This window comes from Spermophilus citellus (genome assembly GCF_964194105.1).
Source record: "Spermophilus citellus genome assembly, chromosome: 16".
NCBI classification, from domain to species: Eukaryota; Metazoa; Chordata; class Mammalia; order Rodentia; family Sciuridae; genus Spermophilus; species Spermophilus citellus.
The window spans coordinates 54,156,325-54,181,072 of record NC_138196.1 but is presented as its reverse complement, the minus strand read 5'-3'; the positions used below and the strand labels follow the sequence as shown (position 1 = coordinate 54,181,072).

General features: G+C 34.2%; 1 protein-coding gene across 16 annotated transcripts in view; it reads left to right on the top strand.

Moving 5' to 3' along the window:
• Positions 1 to 24,748, top strand: part of TENM3 (teneurin transmembrane protein 3) — a 606,711-nt gene that overhangs the window by 414,133 nt on the left and 167,830 nt on the right. For all 16 annotated transcript variants that reach the window (XM_081269536.1, XM_081269543.1, XM_081269542.1 and 13 more), the window contains one exon: positions 1,982 to 2,219. In XM_081269536.1, the coding sequence (XP_081125662.1) occupies positions 1,982 to 2,219 (238 nt within the window). The remainder of the gene's footprint in view (positions 1 to 1,981; positions 2,220 to 24,748) is intronic.

Genomic DNA, 24,748 nt, shown 5'->3' with positions numbered 1-24,748 from the left:
CTCTTTATATAGTATAATATTTAATAAAGACTTCTTTTATATAACATGTAAAATATAATACAATTCTTTTTTGGCACCATGCTTAAAAACAACATGAGGTCATCTGATCCTATACTTCCTTTTAGGCATAATCTTATTTCCTTATTGTTTGAAATATTTCTTCCTTTTCTCCCTCTGTTTTTATTCCATTGACACCCACCTAATCTAGGCAATTCACTATGTCATTCTAAAAACAGCTTCTGGAAATACACCTTAAAGCCATTCATAGAGACTTTAATCTGTGCTGGGGGAGATCATACTAATATTTAGATGATACCTGGATAATTTTTCATTATTTTTAAATTTTTAATTTCTTTTTTTCTAATACAGTTAGAACTATATGTGATGTTTTAACCCTCCCATTCTCTCAAAAGCTTATTTCAGTTTAACTATAGACATTCATAATTTATTGTGAGCACCAAACCAGTGACCCAAAGAGGATATGAGCAGTTTCTGGTATGGGGAACTTCAAGAATAGAGGCAGCACAAGGAATTAGCTCTGTTTTCATATACTTAGGTATTATATATCCCTCACTTCAAGAGTGAGAAATTGTTAGTTATTAGATTATATGATATGGATTATTAGAGACCATTCAAAACGTGTGATAATTACTGATGTTATATGCTATGTGAGGAGTTATTTTTATTGTTGTACCCTGTAAAGAGGTTTGATAATACATATATTCAAACTATTACATATGGATTCACTTCATGCATCTGGAATTACAGTGTTAGACTATGTTATTTGACTTAATAAGCACTGCTGGAATTCACGTTATAGATGAAAGATAGTCCCTGTGTTTCCTATTCTCTTTTAATATGTGCATTTATATTAATAGCATGATTTAATGCATCACTTTAAAATTATATTGCATTTTAAACTGCATTTAGCAAAAAATCGACATCTTATGCATGTGGAACTTTAATAAGTTTAGCATTAAATTAAAGAGTCATACATCTGTTTGGTAAAATGTAGTATTTGTCAATTCTAGCATGTCCAAAGCTAGGTAATGAGATTGAAAAGTAGGTCTCAAAGGTTACATTAATTTGCAATTTTTAACTTCTGATTTAATAGCTTTAGGGATTTTACCATAGATACAACACAGCTTTGTGTTTATATTTTGAAGTCGTGGGGTCCTTTATGATTCTGTTCTAGAAAAAATATTTGTACCATTGACATGGCTTGAGTCTTTCTGGTCACCTATGACTTACTCCAAAATGTAGTTATACTACATACTGTGAAATTGGAAAATCTGTTCTGTGTGTGTTCTAATGGATGTAACAGTCATTAAGTATATGAGTCTTCTGACGTTGTAATCAGATGTGATTCAGTCTGTTAAGTATCCATGAAACAACATCTGTTTCACAGAGTGACCTTCTGCTAAAGAATACTTAGCGTCTATTAGTAGATCATAGTGCAGATCTGCCTTATTTGAAATGCACTAAACTAGAGTAGTCGACTGCTGTTTAGCAACTAGCTTGTAATAATTTATTGCAGTTAAATAAAGCTTAAAAAACTCCATTAAATAATTATAGGGATTATATGCATTTCAAAAACCTTTGTGTTCTACCAAAATTACCCATTTAATTTCAGGGTTGGTTTGTTAAAAAAAGCTAAAGTCTAAAGGCACATTAGGGGAGCTGTCAGATGCTGTTTTCTGTAGGTGTTAATAAAACCAGATGAAAAAAAAATCTGAAACAAATTAAAACCAAAAGCAATTTTGCCATCTGTTGTATATTAATTAGAACTTTATGTATCAAGGGTAAACTTGCTCTTAGAGAATGTCACTGAACACCCGCTTAATAGAATAATATGCAAATTTATTAGGTTACAGATTTATATGCAGTTTTTAATTCTAATTCATCTACAGCAGATCCCCAAGAAATTGGTAGTGTGTATGGATATATATATCCATATGAGTTTTCTTTTCTCTTTTTTCAGAGCAACCTGCAAACAACCAAGGCCAGTCTACCCTGCAGCCTTTGCCGCCTTCCCATAAGCAGCACTCTGCACAGCATCATCCATCCATCACTTCTCTCAATAGAAACTCCCTGACCAATAGAAGGAACCAGAGTCCGGCCCCGCCGGCTGCTTTGCCCGCCGAGCTGCAAACCACACCCGAGTCCGTCCAGCTGCAGGACAGCTGGGTCCTTGGCAGTAATGTACCACTGGAAAGCAGGTAATGCCTGTGTTTGAGCCTCTGAGAGCATTTGATTGTTACACCACATGATGTACCTGCATAACTGGGCATATTCTACAGTAGTCAACAAGCCATTTTCATATATAAAATTTAAAAAGAAAATAGTCCACCTTTTCCTTATTAAGAAAAATTTATTATACATAGATTTTCTGTGTTTTTCAGCTCCAGGTTATTGGTAATTGTTTAGTTGCTGGGTCAGTAAGCTTTCCCATTCTTTTCATACATTTTGTTCCCACCGAGAGAGGAGAATAAATGACCTCAGTAAACTACTTCTTACTACTGTTTGTTTTTGTTTTTGTTTTCCTTTTCTTTTCTTCAAATTATCAGACTGGTAGAGAAAACAAAGGAGATATAAAATGTGATTTTCAGTCTCCTGACAGTTGGTTTAATGAACATATTTAACATCTTTTTGTTGTAGACATCCATAATCTCTTAAGACTATAGTTAATCTATTATATGGTGAAATCATAGTGTAATAATTAAGCACCAGTCAGATGACCATTTATAAAGGATATTTTTAGTTTCTTACAATATGGGGGAGATTGGACTTATTCTCTAAAGTTCCTTCCAGCCTTATTTCCTAAGACACTCTATTAATTCTTGGACAGTTCTAGTAGAAAATTCTTCCTTACAGTGAACAAAAATGTCTGTCTCTAAAAATTTTATCCTCTGATTGTAATCAGACAACTAGTAATCTGAAACTATACCAGACAGTTTTGCCCTATTTCTTTGATGGCCCATGGACCTCTCTTTGTCTTCCAGCGGAATGCATTACAATACTTATTACACATATACAGCACAATTTTTCATAGAAGATCCCCAATATACACAGTATATTCACACCAATTCGTGTCTTCATACATGCACTTTGGACAATAATGATCCTCACATTGCATCCTTGTTAATAACCCTATGCCCCCTCCCTTCCCCTCCAACCCCTTTGCCCTATCTAGAGTTTGTCTATTCTTCCCATGTTCTTGCTCCCTTTCCCACTATCTTTCTTTGTCATTGTTCACCTTCTGATGATTGAGTGAGTTTCTGAAGTTATGACTTATAGCTCAAGCTGGCTGACAGGTGACTATCTGTTCATACAGAAGTGTAAATCAGTTAAAGCTGTGTTGAGCTAATCCATTTCAGTATTAAATACCTCTGGGTACTAAAATTTCACCTTTTACTTTGAACAGAACCTCAGTGGTCAGTGTCTCCTTTGTATTTTGAATTGGAGGATCTGCCCTTGGCAGCTTTGTAGCAAGATTCTCCTAACATGCTTGTTATTATTTATTTCTTCACTGCCCCAAGCTTTTATTAGACTCAAAGAAAAAGATATAAAAACTTAAAAATAGAAGACTCTGGACCCCTGAGAGAATGTCCCCCAGATGCCCTGCCCTGTAGAGCCTTTGGCTAACTGCCACATTTAAATTAGCTGCTGGATGAAGAAATTGTCTCAAAATGAATGAACTGCTGTTTCTCCTCATTAGCTCTATGATCTACGCCACTTATGCCCTGAGGATGAGCTAGTAGGAGGTCCTCACAGTTAGTTGTCAACAATAAAAATCTGTCTTTTCTTTTACTCTTGACCTAAGAACAAGGTTCCAAAGAACTCTTATCTTTTTATCTATAGTGTCAGCCAAGAGTAGTTGAGTTTTATTGTTTATTTTGTATTATTGAACACTCTTCTGGGAGAAATTAGAAAGGAAAGGAAAAGTAGCCAAACAGCACCATTCTCTTCCTCTAGGACAACGAGTCATATATCCAGTTGGTTTTTCCTGAGGTTATTAGCATAGAGCTAAATTTACCCAGTGTAATTAATTAGTACACACTGAACAACTAATCAACACTGATTCACTATTGTCATTTGGAAAAATTTTGTTAGGAAAAAGTAATTTTCCAGTTGAGTCATCAAATTGAATATGGATAATTGCATTGTAGTTGACAATAATTGTTTTGACAAATATTTATGAAATATGTCAAATTAAACCATCAGAAACATGTCTAATTTTAGTGATGTTGTATAGCAGAAAAGCTTTGCAAACTGTCAATAAAAGAGTTAGTATTCCTTGAAGGCATGTGTTATAGTGAAAAGATTTGGAATAAATGTGAGAAAGAATTTATTCTTGTTATTCCTGAAATTATACTAATGAATATTGGTTGGAGGGAGATTTAGGAAAGGAAGTGGCTCATTAGAAGACAGTCAATCTATGGTACATGTAAAGTTATAGCTGATTTCTCCACATTCAGACCATACAAGAAATTATTCCTCAGGGATGTAGCTCAGTGGTAGAGCACTTGCCTAGTGTGTCCCAGGCCATGGGTTTGATCCCTAGTACTGCCCTCTCAAAAAAAGGAAAGAAAGGAAAGAAAGGTGACTAGTTACTGAGATTTTCTTTGATCCCTAGTACTGCCCTCTCAAAAAAAGGAAAGAAAGGAAAGAAAGGTGACTAGTTACTGAGATTTTCTTCCAGTTTAAAGCAATACCATTAATAATCCACCAATGGAATTACATTATATAGTATTATGAATTGCTGTAGGGGAAAAAGCAGTTGATATTATCTCACTAATGAATAGAAATATAAAATAGAAATACAAAAATTGTGTGTCACGTTAACAAATTTTAATCTGTAATATAGTTTTATCATTTTCTCGTTATCCGTTGTTCACATTTTATAGTATTGCTAATCAGAAGAAATAATTTTTCAACTTGCAGGTACTCAGTGAACCTAAGCAGTGAAGTGAAAATCTCCCACTGTACCAACACAGTACTACTGTGGTTTCTTTAATAGTCTCACTTGGTTGGAACTCTTGAGGTGAAGAACCAGTCTTATTTATCATTGATTTTTCCTTTTTTAGTTAAGGTTCCCTATTGAGTATGATTCTCAGGCTTGGTTTCAGCTATATTAACAACTTTATCCAGACTTACATCTGCCTTTAACTATTTTTAAATCCATTGTATAGTTTCATCTATGGCAGTTATTTGAATCTGTACATATACTCATTAATTCTCACTTTCCTGAAACCATCATCAAAAGGTTATAAGATATAAAGTATAAAATTCAGTTATATGTAGATAGAAATCTAGGTTTTCCTTCTCTTAGTCTCCTCCCCTTTCTCCTTTGAGCACATTTTCATAATAGTTGGTTATAAAATGAAAATCTCAGTAATTTGGAGATTTGCAGTTTATATGAATGGGTAGAGAAAGCATAAAACATTTTCCACCTTGTCTTGTATTTCAGTGTAGCTTTTATTTTGATTTATTAGAAAGCATTTTTCCCACCAGTTTCTTGCTTCTATAAAAATGTTTATTTCCTTTCTCTAATGAATTTAACATTTGCTTCTCCTGAAGACAATCAATATTATCATGTACTGTACACTTCTACTCAGTAAATAAGTAGCTCTCGTCTATAATCTCCAGTGAGTTTTAGGGCTACTAGAATCACATCAAGATCTAAATAAGCATTTGCAGTTGATAAGCAAATTCTTATTATTGTATCATTTTTCTATAACAATCACTGCCTACACATAATACCAAATACTTGCTTATGGTTTTCCTTAAAATTCCTTTCCCTTAAGCTATTTTTTTTTAGAGTTTGGATAATTCACTTTTAAGGTACTTGAAGGCCTATAGCTTGTCCTTTGTTTATTTTATACTTCAGCTGATTCAATATGTAATAATAGCTGCTGCAAGAATACAGAGCAGCTGAGGAAAAACTTAGAACTGACTTAGTATACAGGTAGCACTTAAAGGTATAGTACAGTAACTCTCATTGAGAAGCCTTGACCTTCATCAATTGTAAAGTTAATTGCCTTCAAGTTCCTCATTTATATATGTGAATTAAGTAGCTTCGTAGTAACCTATTTGATGTTAACAAAATAGTTCATTTGTAACCATTTAATAAAAGATTTATTAAAGTCTTGTTTTATTATGAAGTCTACTTTGGCATTGATAGTTCATTAGTTATGTTCCCATAGCTTTTTACCATGCAGTTTATAATGCTTTGCTAATTATTAATGTATGAAATTGCATATTAGATTACATCTTTATTAGTGCATTTTTAATTTAAATATTGACGTGTCCTAGGCAGCTTTAATATGAGATCAATTGCTGCATCTTTTAAAAAGATGGAATACCTAAACAGAAGTATTGTTTACTAAGATATTATCCTTATTTCTCTCTTTTCTCTTCACTTTAAAGTGGTTCTAGGGAAAGGCAAGGCAATCATACAAAAACCGTGTCTGAATCAGCCTTGCCTATAAAAACTGTGGGCAACACATTTTGACCTTATGGCACCAGGGGAAAATATTACCAAGTGAAAAACTGTGCCCCACCTACCTACTGAGAACCAACTACCATTAGGAAGGTAGTAAGTGATAAGATCTTTCATAATTAAAGATATAGATAGCTTCAAGTGAATATGCCTGGGAAGGTAGCCTGTTGACTTTAATTGACCAACTAATGCCATATCTTTTTGTTAAACATAGCTTGGGGAGACCCTGGATTACCTGGGGGGAAAATATCACACAATATGGAAAAGAGATACAAAAATAAAATAGATAAGGTTACTGAAAACAAATTTCAAAATTGGACCTGGGCCTAAGTTTACTCATCTAAACTTATGATAATGGTCAGTTGGAAAAACCAGGCATCATGGTACACACCTGTAATCCCAGCTACTCATATGGCTGAGGCAGGAGAATCACAAGTTCAAGGTCAGCCTGGACAACTTAGCAAGACCCTGCCTAAAAATAAAATTTAAAAGATCTAGGGATATAGCTGATATAGCTCAGAGGTAAAATACTCCTGAGTTCAATACCCAGTACCATGCATACACACACACACACACACACACACACACACACACACACACACACGTGTCATATTCTGGTTCTCTTAAAATATGGCATCTTGAATAATTACAGTATTTCTCAAAAGGTCTGTAAGGAGATATGTATGTATTTGTAACAATAATAGAAGGAGGAAATATAATGTACAAGAATTTTCTAAGTGTCATGTATATTTAAGGCCTATTTCAAGTTGTCTCTTTAAAACTGCCTAGTAAAGCCAGGCACAGAGGCTCTGCCCATAACCCCAGCTACCAAGGAGGCTGGGTCAGAAGGATCACAAGTTTGAGGCCAGTCTGGACAATTTAGTGAGACCTTTCTCAAAAAAAAAAAAAAAAAATTAAAGGGTTGTAGATGTAACTCAGTGGTATAGCATTCCTGGGTCTTAATCCCCAGTACTACAAATAAAATAATAATAATGAATTTTAAAAACCTACACTGTGAGAGGAGGATAATTCAGGAAGCTACTGTAGGCCTAATTCAGTGCCTAAGCTCTGTAGTGACCATGTAATTCATCATCAAGACTAGGACAGTTCTACAGAATAAACTAATGTTTTTCTGGACAAAGAGGGCCAGTGTTACCAAAGTTTTGCTCCCAAGAATAAAGCTTATTTAAGCCTGTAGTTTCTTATACCTAGGCAAATAAGAATATGATCAAATGTAAGAGGCACCTTTGGTCTAATACAGGTATGACTCTGGATTTGAATTTTCCTGATTTCTATTGCCAATTTATAGCAAATAATTTACCTTTTATTGACTCCTTCACAGAGAAAGTTTCTTTGACCTCCAAAACATGTAGTTCCCAAAGTAAATGTAATGTATTTGTCTATATTTTCTTCTCACAGTATCTAAAGAAAAGGGGAAACTTAAATTGAAGAGAGTATATTAAATATTATTCAAGAAGTTCAATTGTTTAAATATAAAATATTAGATTTAAAGGTAAATCTGTATTCACAAAAGTGTAAAACAAAAATAAAGTTTGGTTCTGAATTTATAATAAAGAATGAACTTCCATCCATGTATCTCCATTGGCATTATAATTGAGGCTTCCCAAACCATTCTTAACACTGAACTAAAAAGCTTTCATTCTAATCACATGTGAAACTAAAATTCAAAGATGGTCACTACAATTAGGAAAGCAAAACCATGATTTTTTAAAAATGTGAGATTATTATTAGCTGTTTGTAATGCTGTAGCTTCACTTGGTTGTTTAGCCTAAATCATGCCAATAATTAAAATGAGAAAGTAGGCTGTAATAGTAGCTCTAAAATGAAGGTAATTCCCAGGTGTCAATATTGATAGATATTCTGAGTAAAACCTAGTAGATATAGTAGGGATACATGACAGTGTAACATCGTGAGAAGAGCAAGTGCTTTGCTGTCAGATAAAACTGGCTCTTAACCCTAGTTCCACTGTTTTAACTATCTGTGTGATCACCTACAAATCATTTAAATCTGAGGTCAATTTCCAATGCACTAACAATTCTCCACAAAATAAGGTTGTATTAAATGGAAAAATGGTGGTAAAACCCCCTGGCACATTAATGTTTTTAAAAATAGTTGCCCCATTAATGTTTTTAAAAATAATGACCAAATGACAACAATTGCCTAAGAAAGGGCACCTCATTGGCTAAGTGTTGAATGAATATCATTTATCAGAGAGTAGCTCTCCTCTTTCCAAATGATAAGAACATATTTTTCTTTTGTTTTATTTATGTATAACTTTTATTTATGTAGTAGGGAGGCCAGACATAAATGAAGCCTTAATTAATTTTGCCAGGACAAAATTTCTTGGTTTTCTCACTTCTTTTCTTGAAAAGAAGTAGGTGAATTCTTATAGGCAAGAACCCCAAGTCTGATAATTTTGTTCTTAAGAAGAAAAAAAATCTTCAAATAATAATGAAAGAAAACTATTCATATACTTGAGACGTTTAATTAACTTAAGTAGTAAATGTTTGGAATGAACCAATAAAAGCCTTGAAAGATGCATTGTCTCCACATCAGTCAGAAAGTAAACCCCAGTTTTATTTAAGGTATTGAAAGCTTCAGGTGTATTTTGTGCCTGATGAAGGTACTGTACAATAGAGGGGTGTGTTATTTTGTTTAATTAGCATGAACCAGTTTCTTTTTAATAGCAATTAAAACACCAAGAAAGTATGCATTAATCATTAACTTTAGACCTTCAATTATTTCTGCAAGCATAATTTCCCTAAATTGGAATACTGTATATCCTGGTAATGTTTGGTTCTGGATAACCAGTAATCTGGATAAAATATTCATATATGATAACCTTAATTTCCATAGTACCTAGGGAAATGAATTCTTAATTACTCCTGACACATTTCTAGTCACTTCTCTGTGAACATGATCAAAGTAAAAGGTCATGGATGCCTTTACTCTGGTCATAGTTAATGGCTGTGATTTAATCATTATCTCCTTCTGAATATGACCTCTTCATTTTGAAGCACCCTTGTTCTCTTCCTCAGCAACTGTTTTGTGAGGCTGTTTTAAAAATCCTTTTGCCTTCACTAAATTGTCTGTGAATATGTCTCAATCATCTTTACTCTGTATACTTTTGTATATTACATGTGTGTGTTTTATCACTACCTAAAATTATTGCTACCTGATGATTTTATCTTTTCCTAGAATTAATTTTTGTTCAATTTTAAAGCTGTCTTTTTTCTCCAGAATTTCATCCTCTGGTTTCATCACCAATTAATATATACCCTGTCAAAGATAATTGCTTATCTATTCCAGCATTTTTTCATTTTTCCTTAATATACTCTTGCCTGTTTTATTTCTTTCTCCTTTTATTTCATACCTGAGGTAAAACTTGTTTTCTATTACACTATTCTGAGAACCTTTTCTTCTTAGCCCATAAGATTAAATTCTTGGACATGCAATTAACCACCTAAGCTTAATAAATTCTATGTGATAACCCCTCTGATTCTGCTCTGACCCTCTTTATGATTTTGTAACATCTCACTTCATATTCTGAACCACTTAAAATGCTACCACCCAAAATCATCTTATTCCAATTACATCCTATACTAATATACTATTGATGCTTTCTTGTCTTGGTATACTGGGAAAGCATTGGTTTTGAGACAGATCTCTATTAAAATCTCAACATCTGTCTAGCCATGTAAACTTAGTCTGAGCACTCATACATTTTTATCTTTTTTCTTCATAAAATTGGATGGGTAGTACTTCCTCAAAGATTTTATAAGGGGCTGGGGAATATAGCTCAATTGGTAGAGTGCTTGCCTAGCATGCAGAAGGCCCTGGGTTCAATCCCCAGCACCAAAAAAAAAAAAAAAAAAAAAAAAAGAAAGAAATTTGGGGCTGGGGTTGTGGCTCAGTGGTGGAGTGCTTGCCTAGCACACATGAGGCCTGGGTTCGATCCTCAGCACCATATAAAAATGAAGTAAAGATATTGTGTTCACCTACAGCATATTCCAGCAAACTGGTAGTGGTTGTATTTTTACATTGTAAGTAAACAGAAAAAAATTCACTATGGCACCATGTTTAGGGAAACCCTTAAGCAATTAAGAAAGTGAGAAATTGTTTTAGAGGACGTGTATTATTTTTGCAACATTATATATTCTGAATTATATATTGGTGGAAATATTTCCAAATTTAAGTTTTCCAAATATTCTCTCTGAAGTAGGTTTTTTTCTAGAAAAGCACTACTTAGACATTCTTGAATATTTTGAATGGATAAATTATTAATTTTTGATTAATATATGCTTGATAGCACTCACCAACAGAGAAAATATCACCAAATTAGAACACTTCTTATATATTTATCTTACATTTCTTCTTATATATTTATCTTATATTATGGTTTGGATATAAGTGTCCCCCAAATGCTGCTGTGCTAATGCAGGAATGTTCAGAAGTAAAATGATTGGATTGTTAGAGCTGTAAACTAACTAGTCCATCTGAGTTTGAATAACCAACTGGTTGGTAACTGTAGGCAGGTGAAGTGTGACTGGGGGAGGTAGGTCATTGAGGGTAGGCCCTGGAAGAATTTCCTCTTCCCTGTGGCCCCTTCCCCTGTCTTTCTCTGCTTTTTGGCTGCCTTGAGGTGAGTCGTACTCCTCCACAACTCCCCTTTCACCAAGATGTGTTGCCTCACCTTGGGCCCAGACCAGTAGAGTTGGCAGAACCTGAACTAAATCTCTAAAATCATGACCCAAAATAAACTTTATCTCCTCTAATTTGTTCTTGTCATATATTTTGGTCGCATAGATGCAAAGATACTAACACCTCATTTAGAAGGTTTCTACCTCTTCATGTAGTTAGCCATGAGACAACTAGCCAGCCTTTATGAGGTTAAAAAATATTTTCAAGATCATGCTACAATTCATCCCAAAATATTGTGAAGAATCTTGTATTACATTAAGCACACACAAATGCAAAATCCAAGAAGTGAGGGTATCACTGCCATGTCCTCTGCTTTTAACCTCCTCTCAGAATTTCTCATTAGACATTAGTAAGGGACTTTCCAACAAAAGTGCTTAGGGCAGGCTCACTGCCATCAAAATATTGTAAAAGTTTAATATCTTTCTAATTTTTTAGATAAGAGGTAAATGCCAGATTGATATATAATAGTTAAAATAGGAGCTTGGAAACTATTTTTTTTTATCTCACTGGTTTATATTTTAAATAAGTTAAGGTACCTACCACATAGAGACTATGTAAGTTTTGGGGCCAAAAAGTCCTGGTTTTCCCCTATACAATGTTTGAAAAATTCATTAAATCTCTATCTTTCTATCTTAAAATAGTAGATTATGGGGTTGGGGGGAGTAATTCTGTGGTAGAATTCTTCCTTAGCATATGTGAGGCCCTGGGTTAAATCCCCAGCACTAATAAAAATAAATAGTAGATTTCATAATACACACACACACACACACACACACACACACACACACACACAGAATTGAGATTTTGTAGAGCTCAAATTTGATAATATTTTCTTGTCATATGGTAAGTAGGTGTCCAATAAGCTTACTGAAACCCCTCCCCACTCTTTGAACTGATTGTGCTGTTCTGTTTTGTCATCTACTTCTTGTTCACTGTCACATGCACCTCAGGTTGGTAGTTAACTAGGATGCCTTCAGTGTTTCATACAATCTTTCATTCTTCAAAGATTTACATCTATACCTGAAATTCTTTGTTTATCTTGCTCATCCTTCTCAAATGTATTGAAAAAACTTTTCTGACAATTTTAGGCATAAAAGGTCATCATTAATTAAATGAATTAATAATTCAATGGATGAAGTCTTGACCAATAGCACATAGGAATTTTAAGATGTTCTTTTTATCTGAATTTTAATATACTTAGTATATAATAACTACTATACCAACAGAAGATGTAATTGATATATTAAAACATGTAAGAAATCTCTAATATAGATTTTTATATTTGAAGCCATGGCTACGACACTAAAATAACTAAAATGTGAAATAACTAAAATGTTAAAACTATTTGAGCCTTTTTAATAATGGTTAAAACAAAAACAGTAATTTCTGCAAATTGTTGTTGTTCAGTTCTTAACATTCCCCCCAAAAATCTATAACATGCGTTTGCTTGACTATAGACATGTCTAACTTAAATAAGTCATAATAGAAATGTTTTGTTTCAGAATATAGCTTCATACCATGTTCAGCTGTGGTTATATTTAATTTTTATATAACTGTCTTACTTGCTTAAGACTGTGAAAACTAAGTGTGAAAGTAGAGAGCATAACTAAATGAATTGTCCTCCAATCTGCTTAACAGTCTCTAGTATTTTCCCTCCTACTTTTCCCAGAGATTGGTTAAAACACCATATTGTACTTCCCATAAACATGTTTTCACATTCAATGTAATTACTAATTGTTAAAGTGTATAATGACAGATGTTGCAAATTTTATGTAAAATGTTAAAAACAGCTTGTGTCTCAAACATTTTTTTGAACAATTATTGATAGTTCATATTAACTCAGGTAGCAATAGTGAAATCTATCTTGTTTATAAGCTTTTCATTTAAGACATTTTTCTTGCTTAGATCACCTCCCAGTGTGAAAGTTGTCCAAAGATAATAGCTCATCAATTCAAAAGTGTAATAGATTTGAGACCACAACATTGTATCAGCATGAAGTAGTAGTTTATCAGTCTCACTAATGCACTGTGTCACAGCCAGAATCGTTACATATTTGTTCTTTTGTTTTCATGTCAAAATATATAATTTACAGCCTAATGTTGATTGCTTACAAGGGGTATGTTTAATTTTCTTATTTAAAATATTTTTTTTAAAGTGCGTATCAGAATTTTAGGCAATAAAAAAGAAGAGCCATTTTAATTAGGAGTCTAAAATATTTTATTTTTATAATTGCAAATTATATTACTATATAATTTTATAACTAAATTTATAGTAATAATACCTTTATATTAGAAGCAAAATAATCAATCCATTGAACAATTCCCGGCATTTCTTAGAAAATTTATACATACATACTCACGCACAAATCTGTTTTCCTTTTCCAGAATCACCCTTCTTAAAAATTATGATGAAATTATTGAAATACAAACACAAATATTAAATTTTAGTTTATTATTGTTTCACCATAGTTATGTTTTACTATTTCTTAACTGTTTCACCTTTTCAGTCCAGCCTTGAGACATAATTTCTATCTGCCATTTGCAAATTTTAATCTTAGTTAGAGCTTTTGTCAAGTACTTAGTGCTACATTGGTCACTGAAGAAGTTAATTAAAAACTGGTCCTCTTTTACTTTCATCACCCAGTTGAGTACTCTTCTGGTGCTCCTGCTTATACCATCTCCAAAGAATGTTTTAAAATAATTTCTAAAGGATAAAAGAAAATACTTTCTCCTTAACTGTAATTTTAGGAATTCAGTGTGGAATTGTTTTTGCAATTAGGCTAGTATTTTGCTTCTATTTAACTTGAGTAAGAGAATTTTTGTCATCACATTATTTAATAGATAGGAAACTACCAGAGCTTTTACTTTTGTTGGGGTGTGGTAGTGTACCACTGTGGCGGGTACTGGGAAGATCACTTTGAGTGACAATACTTTGTCCTCAGCAATTTCAAAAAAGGAGAAAAGTTCAGCAGGAAGCATGTCATGCAGCAAAAATATTTTATTTCTTTTCTTCTCAAAAAAACAGATACATAAAGGGAGTAAGGAGATTGTATTTATTTATGTGCGTGTCTATATAGACAATGTATTTAAGATATTTAGTATTAAGGTTTCCAGAAGAGACTCTGTAGGAGATAAAGAGAATGATTAATAGCTTTTCCTTGTATAAATTTTAATATGGGTAATAGATTAAAATATTTTTTAGAAGAAAAAAGAATAGATAAAAATTACCCCAGTGAGAAAGGTTAAGGGTAGAAAAATAGCATTATGTAGAAAGTAATGAAACATTTTGGAGAGTTATAAATGCCCATGGTGAATTTTCAGTTTGGCTTATATATGGCTCAGAAGTCCAAGTATTAAGTTCAAGGAGAAAGGGAAAGAAACCCCTCCTCCTAAGGAAGGTACTTGTGAAATAGGGTACTTTGCTGGTGGATATTTTAGAAGCATATGGAAATACTGATACTATAGGAAATGAAGAAGAACCAAAGCCTACTAGATGCTGGTGTCTCCTTTGGACATGGAGGATCAATAAACATGATAGTTAAAAGTTGCCCGAACATTAGAAAGAATAAGGGAACCACTTAAGGAAATCTTAACTAATCCGAGGATTGTGGGGGGGGGGAATAAAAAGGAGAGATGTTGAAAGTAGAAAAATTCAAAGTGTGATGACATAGAACAATGAAAAATGTTGAAGCCATTTGACTCTGAGGTCAGATGGTTTGAGCCTTATATTCTACAAATTTTATTTGTTCTAAATTAACTACTCAAAGGAAGCTACCAGCAGTGACTTTCTAAGCATCAGTCTTTTGAATTGATTTTCTGATATGTTATACAATCTTAAAGGGAATCTTGGCATTAAACTGAAGTTAAGAAACTAATTTGCCAATATCCTACTGCAGTGGTTCTCAAAGTGTGGTTGCTGGACCTATATCAGTTGCTGAGGTTCCTGCTGACCCAGACTTGTAGTTTAACAAGTCTACCAGGTGATTGTCATGCAGGACAAAGCTTTAAAAAATGATTTCTCAGTCCATTTCTGCTCCTATTTGTGACCTAACCCTCATAAGCCTTACCAAAACTTGTGATTCTGTAATCTATTTGGTTGTACTGTTTTTGTGTAAAAGATGGGTTACTATGGAATGCCTTTTGCATACTACTGCAGGTACTAGTATGGATGGGTTTGCCCCTGAAATTTCACAGCAGGGTTTTTTAATATCTTAGGAATTTTACAGAACTTCTGAGGGCTAGCATCCTCAGCCAATAGATAATTTCTTTCCAAATAGCAAAGCATTTAAGCACAGTAAGTAATTGTACAAGATGTTTCAGGATGTTTTGAAAAGAATTAGCCAAAAAGTACCAGAAATAATCAGGAACCAAAACGTAAATAAGAATGGGTAATTTTCTGTATAGATTTCCTTTTTTTCATTTTATGTTTAATAGCTTCAAGAAATCTTATATTTCTTTTCATTATTATGTAAAGCACATACTTTAAGCTGCTTTTTTGGCCTTTTAATCAGTTATAAACATGTTGCTAAATATACATTTAACAGATAATCCAATTGTCTTTAGAACTTAAAATTCAGAATTTGATGGTGAAAATTCTGAAGACTGATGAGCACAGGTTTTAAGTGTTCAAGATGTTTGAGTGATAGTTAATATCTTTTAGGTACATCATTTCTTTCAAATACATACTGACAAATATTTGGGGCTGATTTACTTTCTGTACTATTTAATAAATATACTCTCAATTAAATACTACAATATAGACACTAACACAGTAACAATTAAATATCGTACATTTTAACAATTCTCTTTAAGTATCTTAAAATGCACTCAAACTGTCCACTGTTTTGACATCAGGTGTCTAAAACTATTTTTAACTCAGTGGTTAATTTTAGCCTTCATATATTTCCAGGTAAATTTAATCCATAAGTATGGGACTCATTTGCTTTAGATCTGAAAATGTCATTTTGGAAAAGTCGTTTGATGTTGAGGAAATCTTGTGAGACCTTTATTAAGCCTTTTAAATCCAGAAAGTTATATTTTGCCAGAAGGAGGAAAAAAAAATCCTACGCCTCAAAAATTTCTTACCTCTTAAATGAAAACTTTGAATATTGAAAAGTTTGTAAATTTGGCCAAATCTAGCCAATCATTCTTCTCACTGGCAAATTGCCTTTGAAATCAGAGTATCTAATTTGAAGAAAACAATCTGACTCCTAGGTGCTTTTTATTGATTTGCCTACAAACATCAATAGAAAGCAGGACTTTAGGACATTTTACTGAAACAGTTCACATTTGGTTTAGTGCAAATTAGGCCCTCTGTCCAACAAAAAATCTGGGAAGAGGAAGAAAGTGTCAGTATTTCCTTGCAATAGTGCTTTCTCTATATATGATATAATAGATGTGATATGAAACAGAAGTATCTTTCCAGGTGTCTGTATATCACTACTAAAGATTTCAACTGTGCCTAAGGGACAGGAGCTGAGCACCAACTGCTCTACTCTTCTTATTCCAATCATTTGTTTTGTTAATCTCTTAAAAAGGTTTTTAATACCATATAAAACACTGAATAAAACAAGTTATCATCTATGCAGATAACCACTTATGAAGTTATTCTAATTAAAACTTCATTCAGTAGTTGCATACTTTCTGTTTGACTTTTATTTTCCGTCCTAATATCCCATTGAGGAAATGAGTGAAATCACTTTGAATAATGCTGTAACACATTTTCCAGGGATACTTTTCATTTGGGTCCCTATAATTTCTAACTTATTAAACCATTTTTTGACATTAGAGGAATAATGTTATTATATTAATCCCATGAACAAAAATACTATTATTAACCCATTTTTTTCTAGTGACATGTATAAGCTTTTTACTCATTTAATTTTGTTTTTAATAGTAGTATCTTCTTAAATAAGCATTAACATATTGATATTATATATGATGTAAAACTGAAAAACACATTTAAATCTAAATAATTTATCTTGCTTCTAAAAATCTTATGATAGTAATTTCTGTGGTTATTACTTTGAAAGACAAAAATCAATGAAAAGTGAAGGTACATACCTGCTAAGAGATGGGGTTTTTAAAAAAAAGTAAAACATTATAAGATACAACTATAAGTGGCCTGAGATATGAGTAGATAGAATTGATGACTAAGTGTGTGGAAGTAACCTGATACACTACGCAGGTCAGACATTTAAAACTTAACATTTCAGGCCAGGCATAGTTGGGCACACGTGTAATCTCAGAAAGTCCAGAGTCTGAGGCAGAAGGATCCCAAGTTCAAGGCCAGCCTCAACAACTTAGCAAGACCCTGCCTCAAAATAGAAAAAAAAATTAAAGACCGGAGGTGAATTTTTAAAAATGACTGGTGATGCATCTCAGTGATAAAGTACCCCTGGGTTCAGTCCCCAGTACCCAAACAAAACAAAACAAACAAAAACATGACATTTCATTTGAGGGTAGAAGAATATTTGAAATGAAAATGTTACTTTTGCTTCTTCAGTGCCTTCAACAAATAGATTGAAAAAAGGAAGTTGAGGTATAATACCATAGAACTTATCTACCTTCTAAGGAAAAAAGGAAGGAAGGAAGGAGGGAAGGAAGAAAGGAAGGAAAGAAGGAAGAAAGGGGAGGATGGGAGGGGGAAGGAAGGGAAAAGGAGGAAAGGAAAGGAAGAAAGCAAAGAAAGTAATAAAGAATGCAGGATTCTCTGACAGGCTGAACCCCCCACCCTCTGCCCCTAGTGGGAGAGGGAGGGAGAATGCAAGAAGAAAGAGTAATTGAAAATTACCTTAAGTCCCTCAGTTAGTGACCCAAAGGATAGAGTCACTAAACAACAAACCAGAAGGCAAGAATGAGGACAGCAGGAAAGAGGAGGAAAGTCAGCCTTTGTCCTTACTAAATTTAAATTTGTGACATGACCCATAGAAAAATATATCATAGAACCCTTTAAAACTGTAAACTAGAACAGAGATTGGAAACTGAAATAAAACAGTTGGTCAGAAAGCAAATCAGCAAAGAAACAGATCTTTCCACTTACAAAGACCAAAGAGCAAGTATTAATTGTGCTTAGTATGGAGTAAGCCTGGCCATTGACTGCTGGCACGGCCTGGCTGTGGAAGTTAATGCTGTGGTGCAGTTCCCCAACTCAGGCTTGTTGTTGTTGTTAAATAGAATCCCCCTCCAGATTCCAAAGCCACAAAGCAACTGTTAGTGTTCAGTGACCTTCTGCACCAGCTGTCTTTGGGGCTTTGAAATTGATTTTCCTCTTCTCCATCTCTGATAGTCTCTCTTCAAGTGTGCCTCTCTAGTTCATCACCAGAGTGAAAACAGTGGCACAAATAGCTGAGGAACTGGAGGCAGGCATCACGCAGGGCATCATTAGAAACATCAGAACAAAAATCAGCCGGCTCTGGTGTGCTCTGTGTTAAAAAGAAGCTGCTGCAGCTTTATTGCTGAATACAATGGGGAATATTCTCACAGGATTCACTTTTTTCGTTTCCAAATATGGTCTGAGGAGTAAAGAAAATTTCTGCCTTTATTCTCCAAACCTCATGCGGATGCCAGGTCAAAAACCATATGTTTTTGATAGTAATTTTTGCAGAATGTTTTATATGTGAGAAGCATACTCCCAAAGCTGTGTGACCTGGCAAAGAGTCATAGGATGAGGCGAGACTAATGACGCACAAAAATAGGTGACTTATAATAGAGAATTAGGTGACAAAATAATTTTCTTATGGGGATAGTCATTATATATGCTTCTTATAGCTGAATTTCGATAATTCATTTGTTTTTTCACTTATTAAATATTTGTAGGGTTCTAAATATAAAGGAATCATTATGTTGGATCTTGAAACAGGTAAAAAGGATACCTGGGCTTAAAGACATTTATTAATCACAGAATACACTTCATCAATGTTTTTATTTTATATATTTCAGTGGAAAGGACATGTTGGCCTCTTGGAAAGATGGTGTCCTGTCTAGAAACCCTGTAACTCACACAGTTCTACCAAATCTGAAACCACACATTCTCTGACATAGAAAATAAGCTGTCATAGCCCTTTCCTACTATGCCCAAGATCTTTTTTACATTGGTACATATTGTACCATATCTATTTTGATGTCCATTGTTACCTGAAGGAATCAGTCCTTACTCAAATGACACCATTTATAAGTGGTTTAAAAATATACCAATGTAAACAATCTTGACCAATACTTTCATTACTTACATATTAGAAAGCCATCTCAAAATATTAAAGGCTAGTAATTTTAAAATATAAAGCACTGGTAATCTGGCTTTTCTTTCAATGTTTTATAATATTTCTGTGTTTATTATGTCCTGTATTTCCCAGGCCTTTATCTGATGCTTTCCTGATATGGTGGTCACTGAGACAGAGAAGGAGGAAATGTGTGTCTGAGATTTATAGTAGTGGCAAAAAATATAATTACGTCCTGTTTTTTCTTGCAGCAACAAAAGTAAATTTATATATTAAATAAATTGGAGGTTTTTTCAAGTAAAGAGCTTTTCATTTCCCCTAATATTGATGAATAATATATTTTTGTATATCATATCTTATTTTGGTTGGTTGTTTGATTTTGGTGCTGGGGATTGAACCCAGGGCCTAGACTCATGCTAAGCACAGGCTCTTCCACTGATCCACACCCACAGCTCCTACATCTCTGTTTTAAATATCTCAGAGTTGCATTTTCTTTTAAGAAAAATAACAACTTGATAATTTTGAGCCTGCTGTTTGAAGGAGTTCCTTGCCAGGATCACCAGTCACAGTGGGTATGGAAATTGAAACTAATACCTAATTTAAAGATAGCAACTATCAAATTCATATCCTGCACATAGTGGACATTCTTATTTTAGTGTTGAGGCTACAATCATAAACTTTTGGGCTCCATAGGCTCAAGTTCAAATCCCATCTCTCATTAAGAATTACTTAAATGATTTTAAATAAAGCTATAACATATTTTCCAGGAATGCTTCTCATTTTGGGTTCCCATAACTTCTAGTTTATTTTCATTTTGCATATTTTATGATTTTATTTATTTATAGCTATGACTTCTTTTTAAAAATTTTTTAGTTGTAGTTAGACACAATACCTTCATTTTATTTATATGTGGTTCTGGGGATTGAACCCAGTGCCTCACATGTGCTAGGCAAGCGCTCCACAACTTGAGCTACAACCCTAGACCCCAGTTATGGCTTCTTGACCAACATATTTCATTTCTCTGAAAGTCATTTTCTTCATCTGTATAATGACCACCATTTTATTTTACATATATATATATATATATATATATATATATAGAGAGAGAGAGAGAGAGAGAGAGAGAGAGAGAGAGAGAGCAACTAATGTATGCTAGGAACTTTTTTAGTCCTGGGAATAGAGAGGTGAAACTTGTATTCTAGTGGAGAAGACAAACATTATACTTGTGTAGTGGGCATATCACTCTTAGTTCATCAACTTAGCAGGCTAGAATTACAATTTTAGTTTTCTATACTTATGTTTATGTTTTCTCTTAAGCCCTAATTCCTAAAAACTTTCCTTTAGCCATTTTAGGTCCCTCCCTCCCCTATTCCATCCCTTCCATGATGCTCTGAGCACAGCAGGAAGCATCTGGTGCTTGGGTCTTCTCCACCAAGACACTGAGTTTTCACACTGTCAGTCCCTTCATTTTCAATCCATGAACTATTGTGAGCTAGCCTGCATTCCTGTCTGTGAGGTACCTTCTGGTGCTACTCTGGAAACCACGGAAGTAATATGGTTCATTACAAGTCATGCAGAGGCGCAGGAATCTTGGTGAGGCCCTCAAAACTATATCACCTACACATGCATGCTTCAGTTTCTCTTTGGGGACCTGTTATCTCCTCACTTTTCTTTCTTTTTCTTTTCTTCTTCTTCTTTATTTTTTAATGATACAGTGTGTTCCTTGACACAGTATCTTTATTTTCTTTATTTTTTTATGTGGTGCTGAGGACCGAACTCAGTGCTCACACATGCTAGGCAAGTGCTCTACCACTGAGCTACAACTCCAGTCCATCTCCTCACTTTTATAACTGAGATTTAAGGCACTCTTAGCTTCTCCTCGTGCACCTTAGAAGAGTCAAATCTCTGCTTCACCAGAACTCAACCAGTGAAGCCAGGAGAAGAGCCTTTGTCCTGGAATACAATGAATCCCTCTGCTCTCAGCCATTGCCTTTGGTTTCTTTTCCCTTGTCTTTAATAAAATGGGCTATTTTTCTAGTCTAAGGAGACTCTCTATTTTCTAAATTCTGGGGGTTTTTTCCAGACATTTGGGGTATATCTCATATCTTTTCTAGTTCTGCTTTACCCTGAATGTCCATATGGTACCAAAACTAGAGCAAGGGTATCTGTCTTGGTCAGAGGCCTATATACCGGATGCTACTCGGTATTGGTTGTTTCTAAATACATAGCTTCATTGGGTAGCTTTCTGGGTTCATTTTTTATCTCCCCCACCCAAACATGGCATGGAAGTAGTATAAAGAGCCTCAGACTCCTATGGAGTCTTGCTACCTCTTCTGGATGCTGCCCATCAATCAGAGGGCAGGCCTCTCTCCCTGGGCTCTGTTGAACCCTCCCTCTGTTGTTCTTCTGCCTTCTTGTTGCCTGAAGATATTCTCGTCATCTAGAGGGAAAACTCTTTTTTGCTCACACTGTTTTTCTCCCAGACATTCTAGTTATACTCCAGTTCACTCCATTTCACCCAATAGTCTGGGTTTTAGAAAACCAATAGAGACTTGGACTATTTCTACTTTTCATTTTATTTCATCTCTTTCAGAGTCAATGAAATAAAACACTTGCTGGAATTGAGAAGGGTGAAGCACAGTAAACATAGGCAGAGGGAAAATATTTCAGGTGGCAAAAAACACACTAAAGTGTACTTCAAAGATTTAACCTACCACACAGGTAGATAAATAACAAGATAATAATTATAGTAGGTACTTTGAAGAAAATACACATGGTGATATGTTGGAGAGTAAAGAGGACAAAGCGTTGGATTGGGTGGTAGGAGGACTTGGAGGATAAAGGATGGCAATACTAACAAATCATTTTGTCCTTCACAACACTTTGGTGGCTTTTTAATGAAATAATAAGCAGAGCATGGCCCTTAGTAAGTGCATGGAAATGGCAATTATTGTTATTATCATTGGTGAAGGGACAGAATGGACAGCTAGTTGATGTCATTAGTGATGCCATCATCCAAAATAAAGATGATGCCAAAGCCCCCACCTGCAGGCTGAGTTAGCCAGTTGTTCCACAATCATGGGAAATATCAGTCCTTTCCTACCATTGGCAAAGGTGGTTTATTCAGCATCCTCTTGTGTTTGCAAGGACTTTTTACAGTGAAGTAATTTCCAAGAGGATGACCACAGGATCTCTGTCCAATGACGGGCATCTGTCCTGTCTTCTCCAAGATAAATTTTTATGCATCCTTTGTGCTGTTTGTATGTGTGTTGTTGTTATTGGTGTTGTTTTTATAAATCCTCTCCAGTGTCATTGAAGGAATAGTTGTGACTTTTGGCTGCTGATCTTCTTGCTTACTCTTCTTGTGTAATCCTAAATAAGGGAGAATTTAAATCCGGGGGCCATCTGTAGCTCATAGGCCATATCCAGTCCTGTACCTATTTTTGTACTGCTTATGGGCCAAGAATTTTTTGAACATCTTTAAATAATTGACAACATGCAGAGAAAAAGAAGAATATTTCATGACATAGTAAAATTCTATAAAATTAAATTTTTGGTGCCCATAAATATCGTTTTATTAAAGCAAAGCCACGTTCAATCATTTATGCATCATCTGCAGCTACAGAGTTTAGTGACGTGGCCAGAACAGCCCAAAATATTTACTCTTGGTCCTTTACAAAAGGAGTTTGCTGATGCCTGATAAATGATCAGGTTACTTCTCCGTTTGATAACAGCCTATCTTCTTTTCCACAGTAATGTCAAGTGTATGAGAGTACCAGTATCAAAATTGTAAACCTGGGAATTCATTTCGTACATACTGGTTTTTATGATGTTACATTTTGAACTGAGATTTAAAGTCTTCATATTATAATATTTGGTCTTTTCGAATATAGATTCTAGTATGTTAATTTGAGCAGAATAACATGGTTACATTTGACATAAGCTAAAAATAAAAGAAAATTAGCTAATAGCTAATGTTCATTGAGCACATACAGTGTGATGGGTATTAGTATAATACCGTCCATGTGTGACCTCATTTAATGCTGAGGAAAAGTCTGTAAAATCAGTGCTGTTATCATGCCCACTTCACAGATGATAAAATCAACACATGGGAAATTCAAGTAACTTATCAAATATCATCCAGCTAATTATAAGTGAAATCTGGGATTAAATAGTCTGGTTCCAGACATTATTACACTCTCAGCCATGCTGAATGTGAATATGGCAGGAAGTCTTAACAATGCTCCTTCCAATATACTATTTAATTCAGACTCTAAACTATTAGTTTTCTAGAGTAGTTTATTGTAGGAAATTGGATTCACAATACAGTCATGAGTATAATTGTAGAAGCTGTAATTTATCGTTAGCATCTTTTCTAATTTTGTGGTTGACATAGCTGTTTTAGGTGCATTAACTGGTTTACAACCTGTAAAATAAAGTACTCATTAGCTCCATTTTACAGATGGAAAAACAATTGAGTCTTCCGGTGACCACAAGAACTTAAAACCCATATCTTCTGATTTCTAATCTAGAATACATTCTACCATGCCTGTATTAGGCAAATGATCATGACTTTCACCTGGTCTGTGTACTAACTACACTAGTAGTCATTTAATAGTTTCCTGGAGACTGACAAATTCTGTTACTTAAATACCTGTTTAGCTTTTCCTCTAAGTGATAATATAAATGAAATCATAAGTTTGGTTTCTTTTTTATCCATCAGATACTTATGTAGGACTTAATATAGTCTAAATACTTTATAGTTCTTTACAATAATCATTAACTAAGCCTCAGAACAACTCTGTGAGGTGGATACAATTACTATCTTATTTAGCAGATTAAGAAACCAAATCAGAGGTAAAGAATTTGTCCAAAGACAGATAACCAGTAAGTAGTAAAGCATAGTTTAAATTTGGTGATGTGGATTCCCAGTTCTAATACACAGTAAAATAAGTACATCAGTATTAAAATAAAATATATTTAGCTATATGTACCCTGTTTAAAGAATCTTTATTCTGTCTTTCCTTTTTTTCTTTTTTTTTTTTTCATGGTGCTAGGGATTGAACGTAGGGCCTCATGCATGCTAGGCAAATGCTGTATCATTGAGCCACATTAGGAAATTTGTCTACATGTGATTGAAAACCTTCTTCATATTTGTAGGTTTGGTTTTACAAAGTACTCTGTGATTCCCAGCCCTTAGCAGATTTACTTCCTGGTTACATTTGACATAAGCTAAAAATAAAATAGCTGACATCCCTTGAGAACTGACCAGCTAGCTGCCCATGGCCAAGCTTGATAGAACTCAT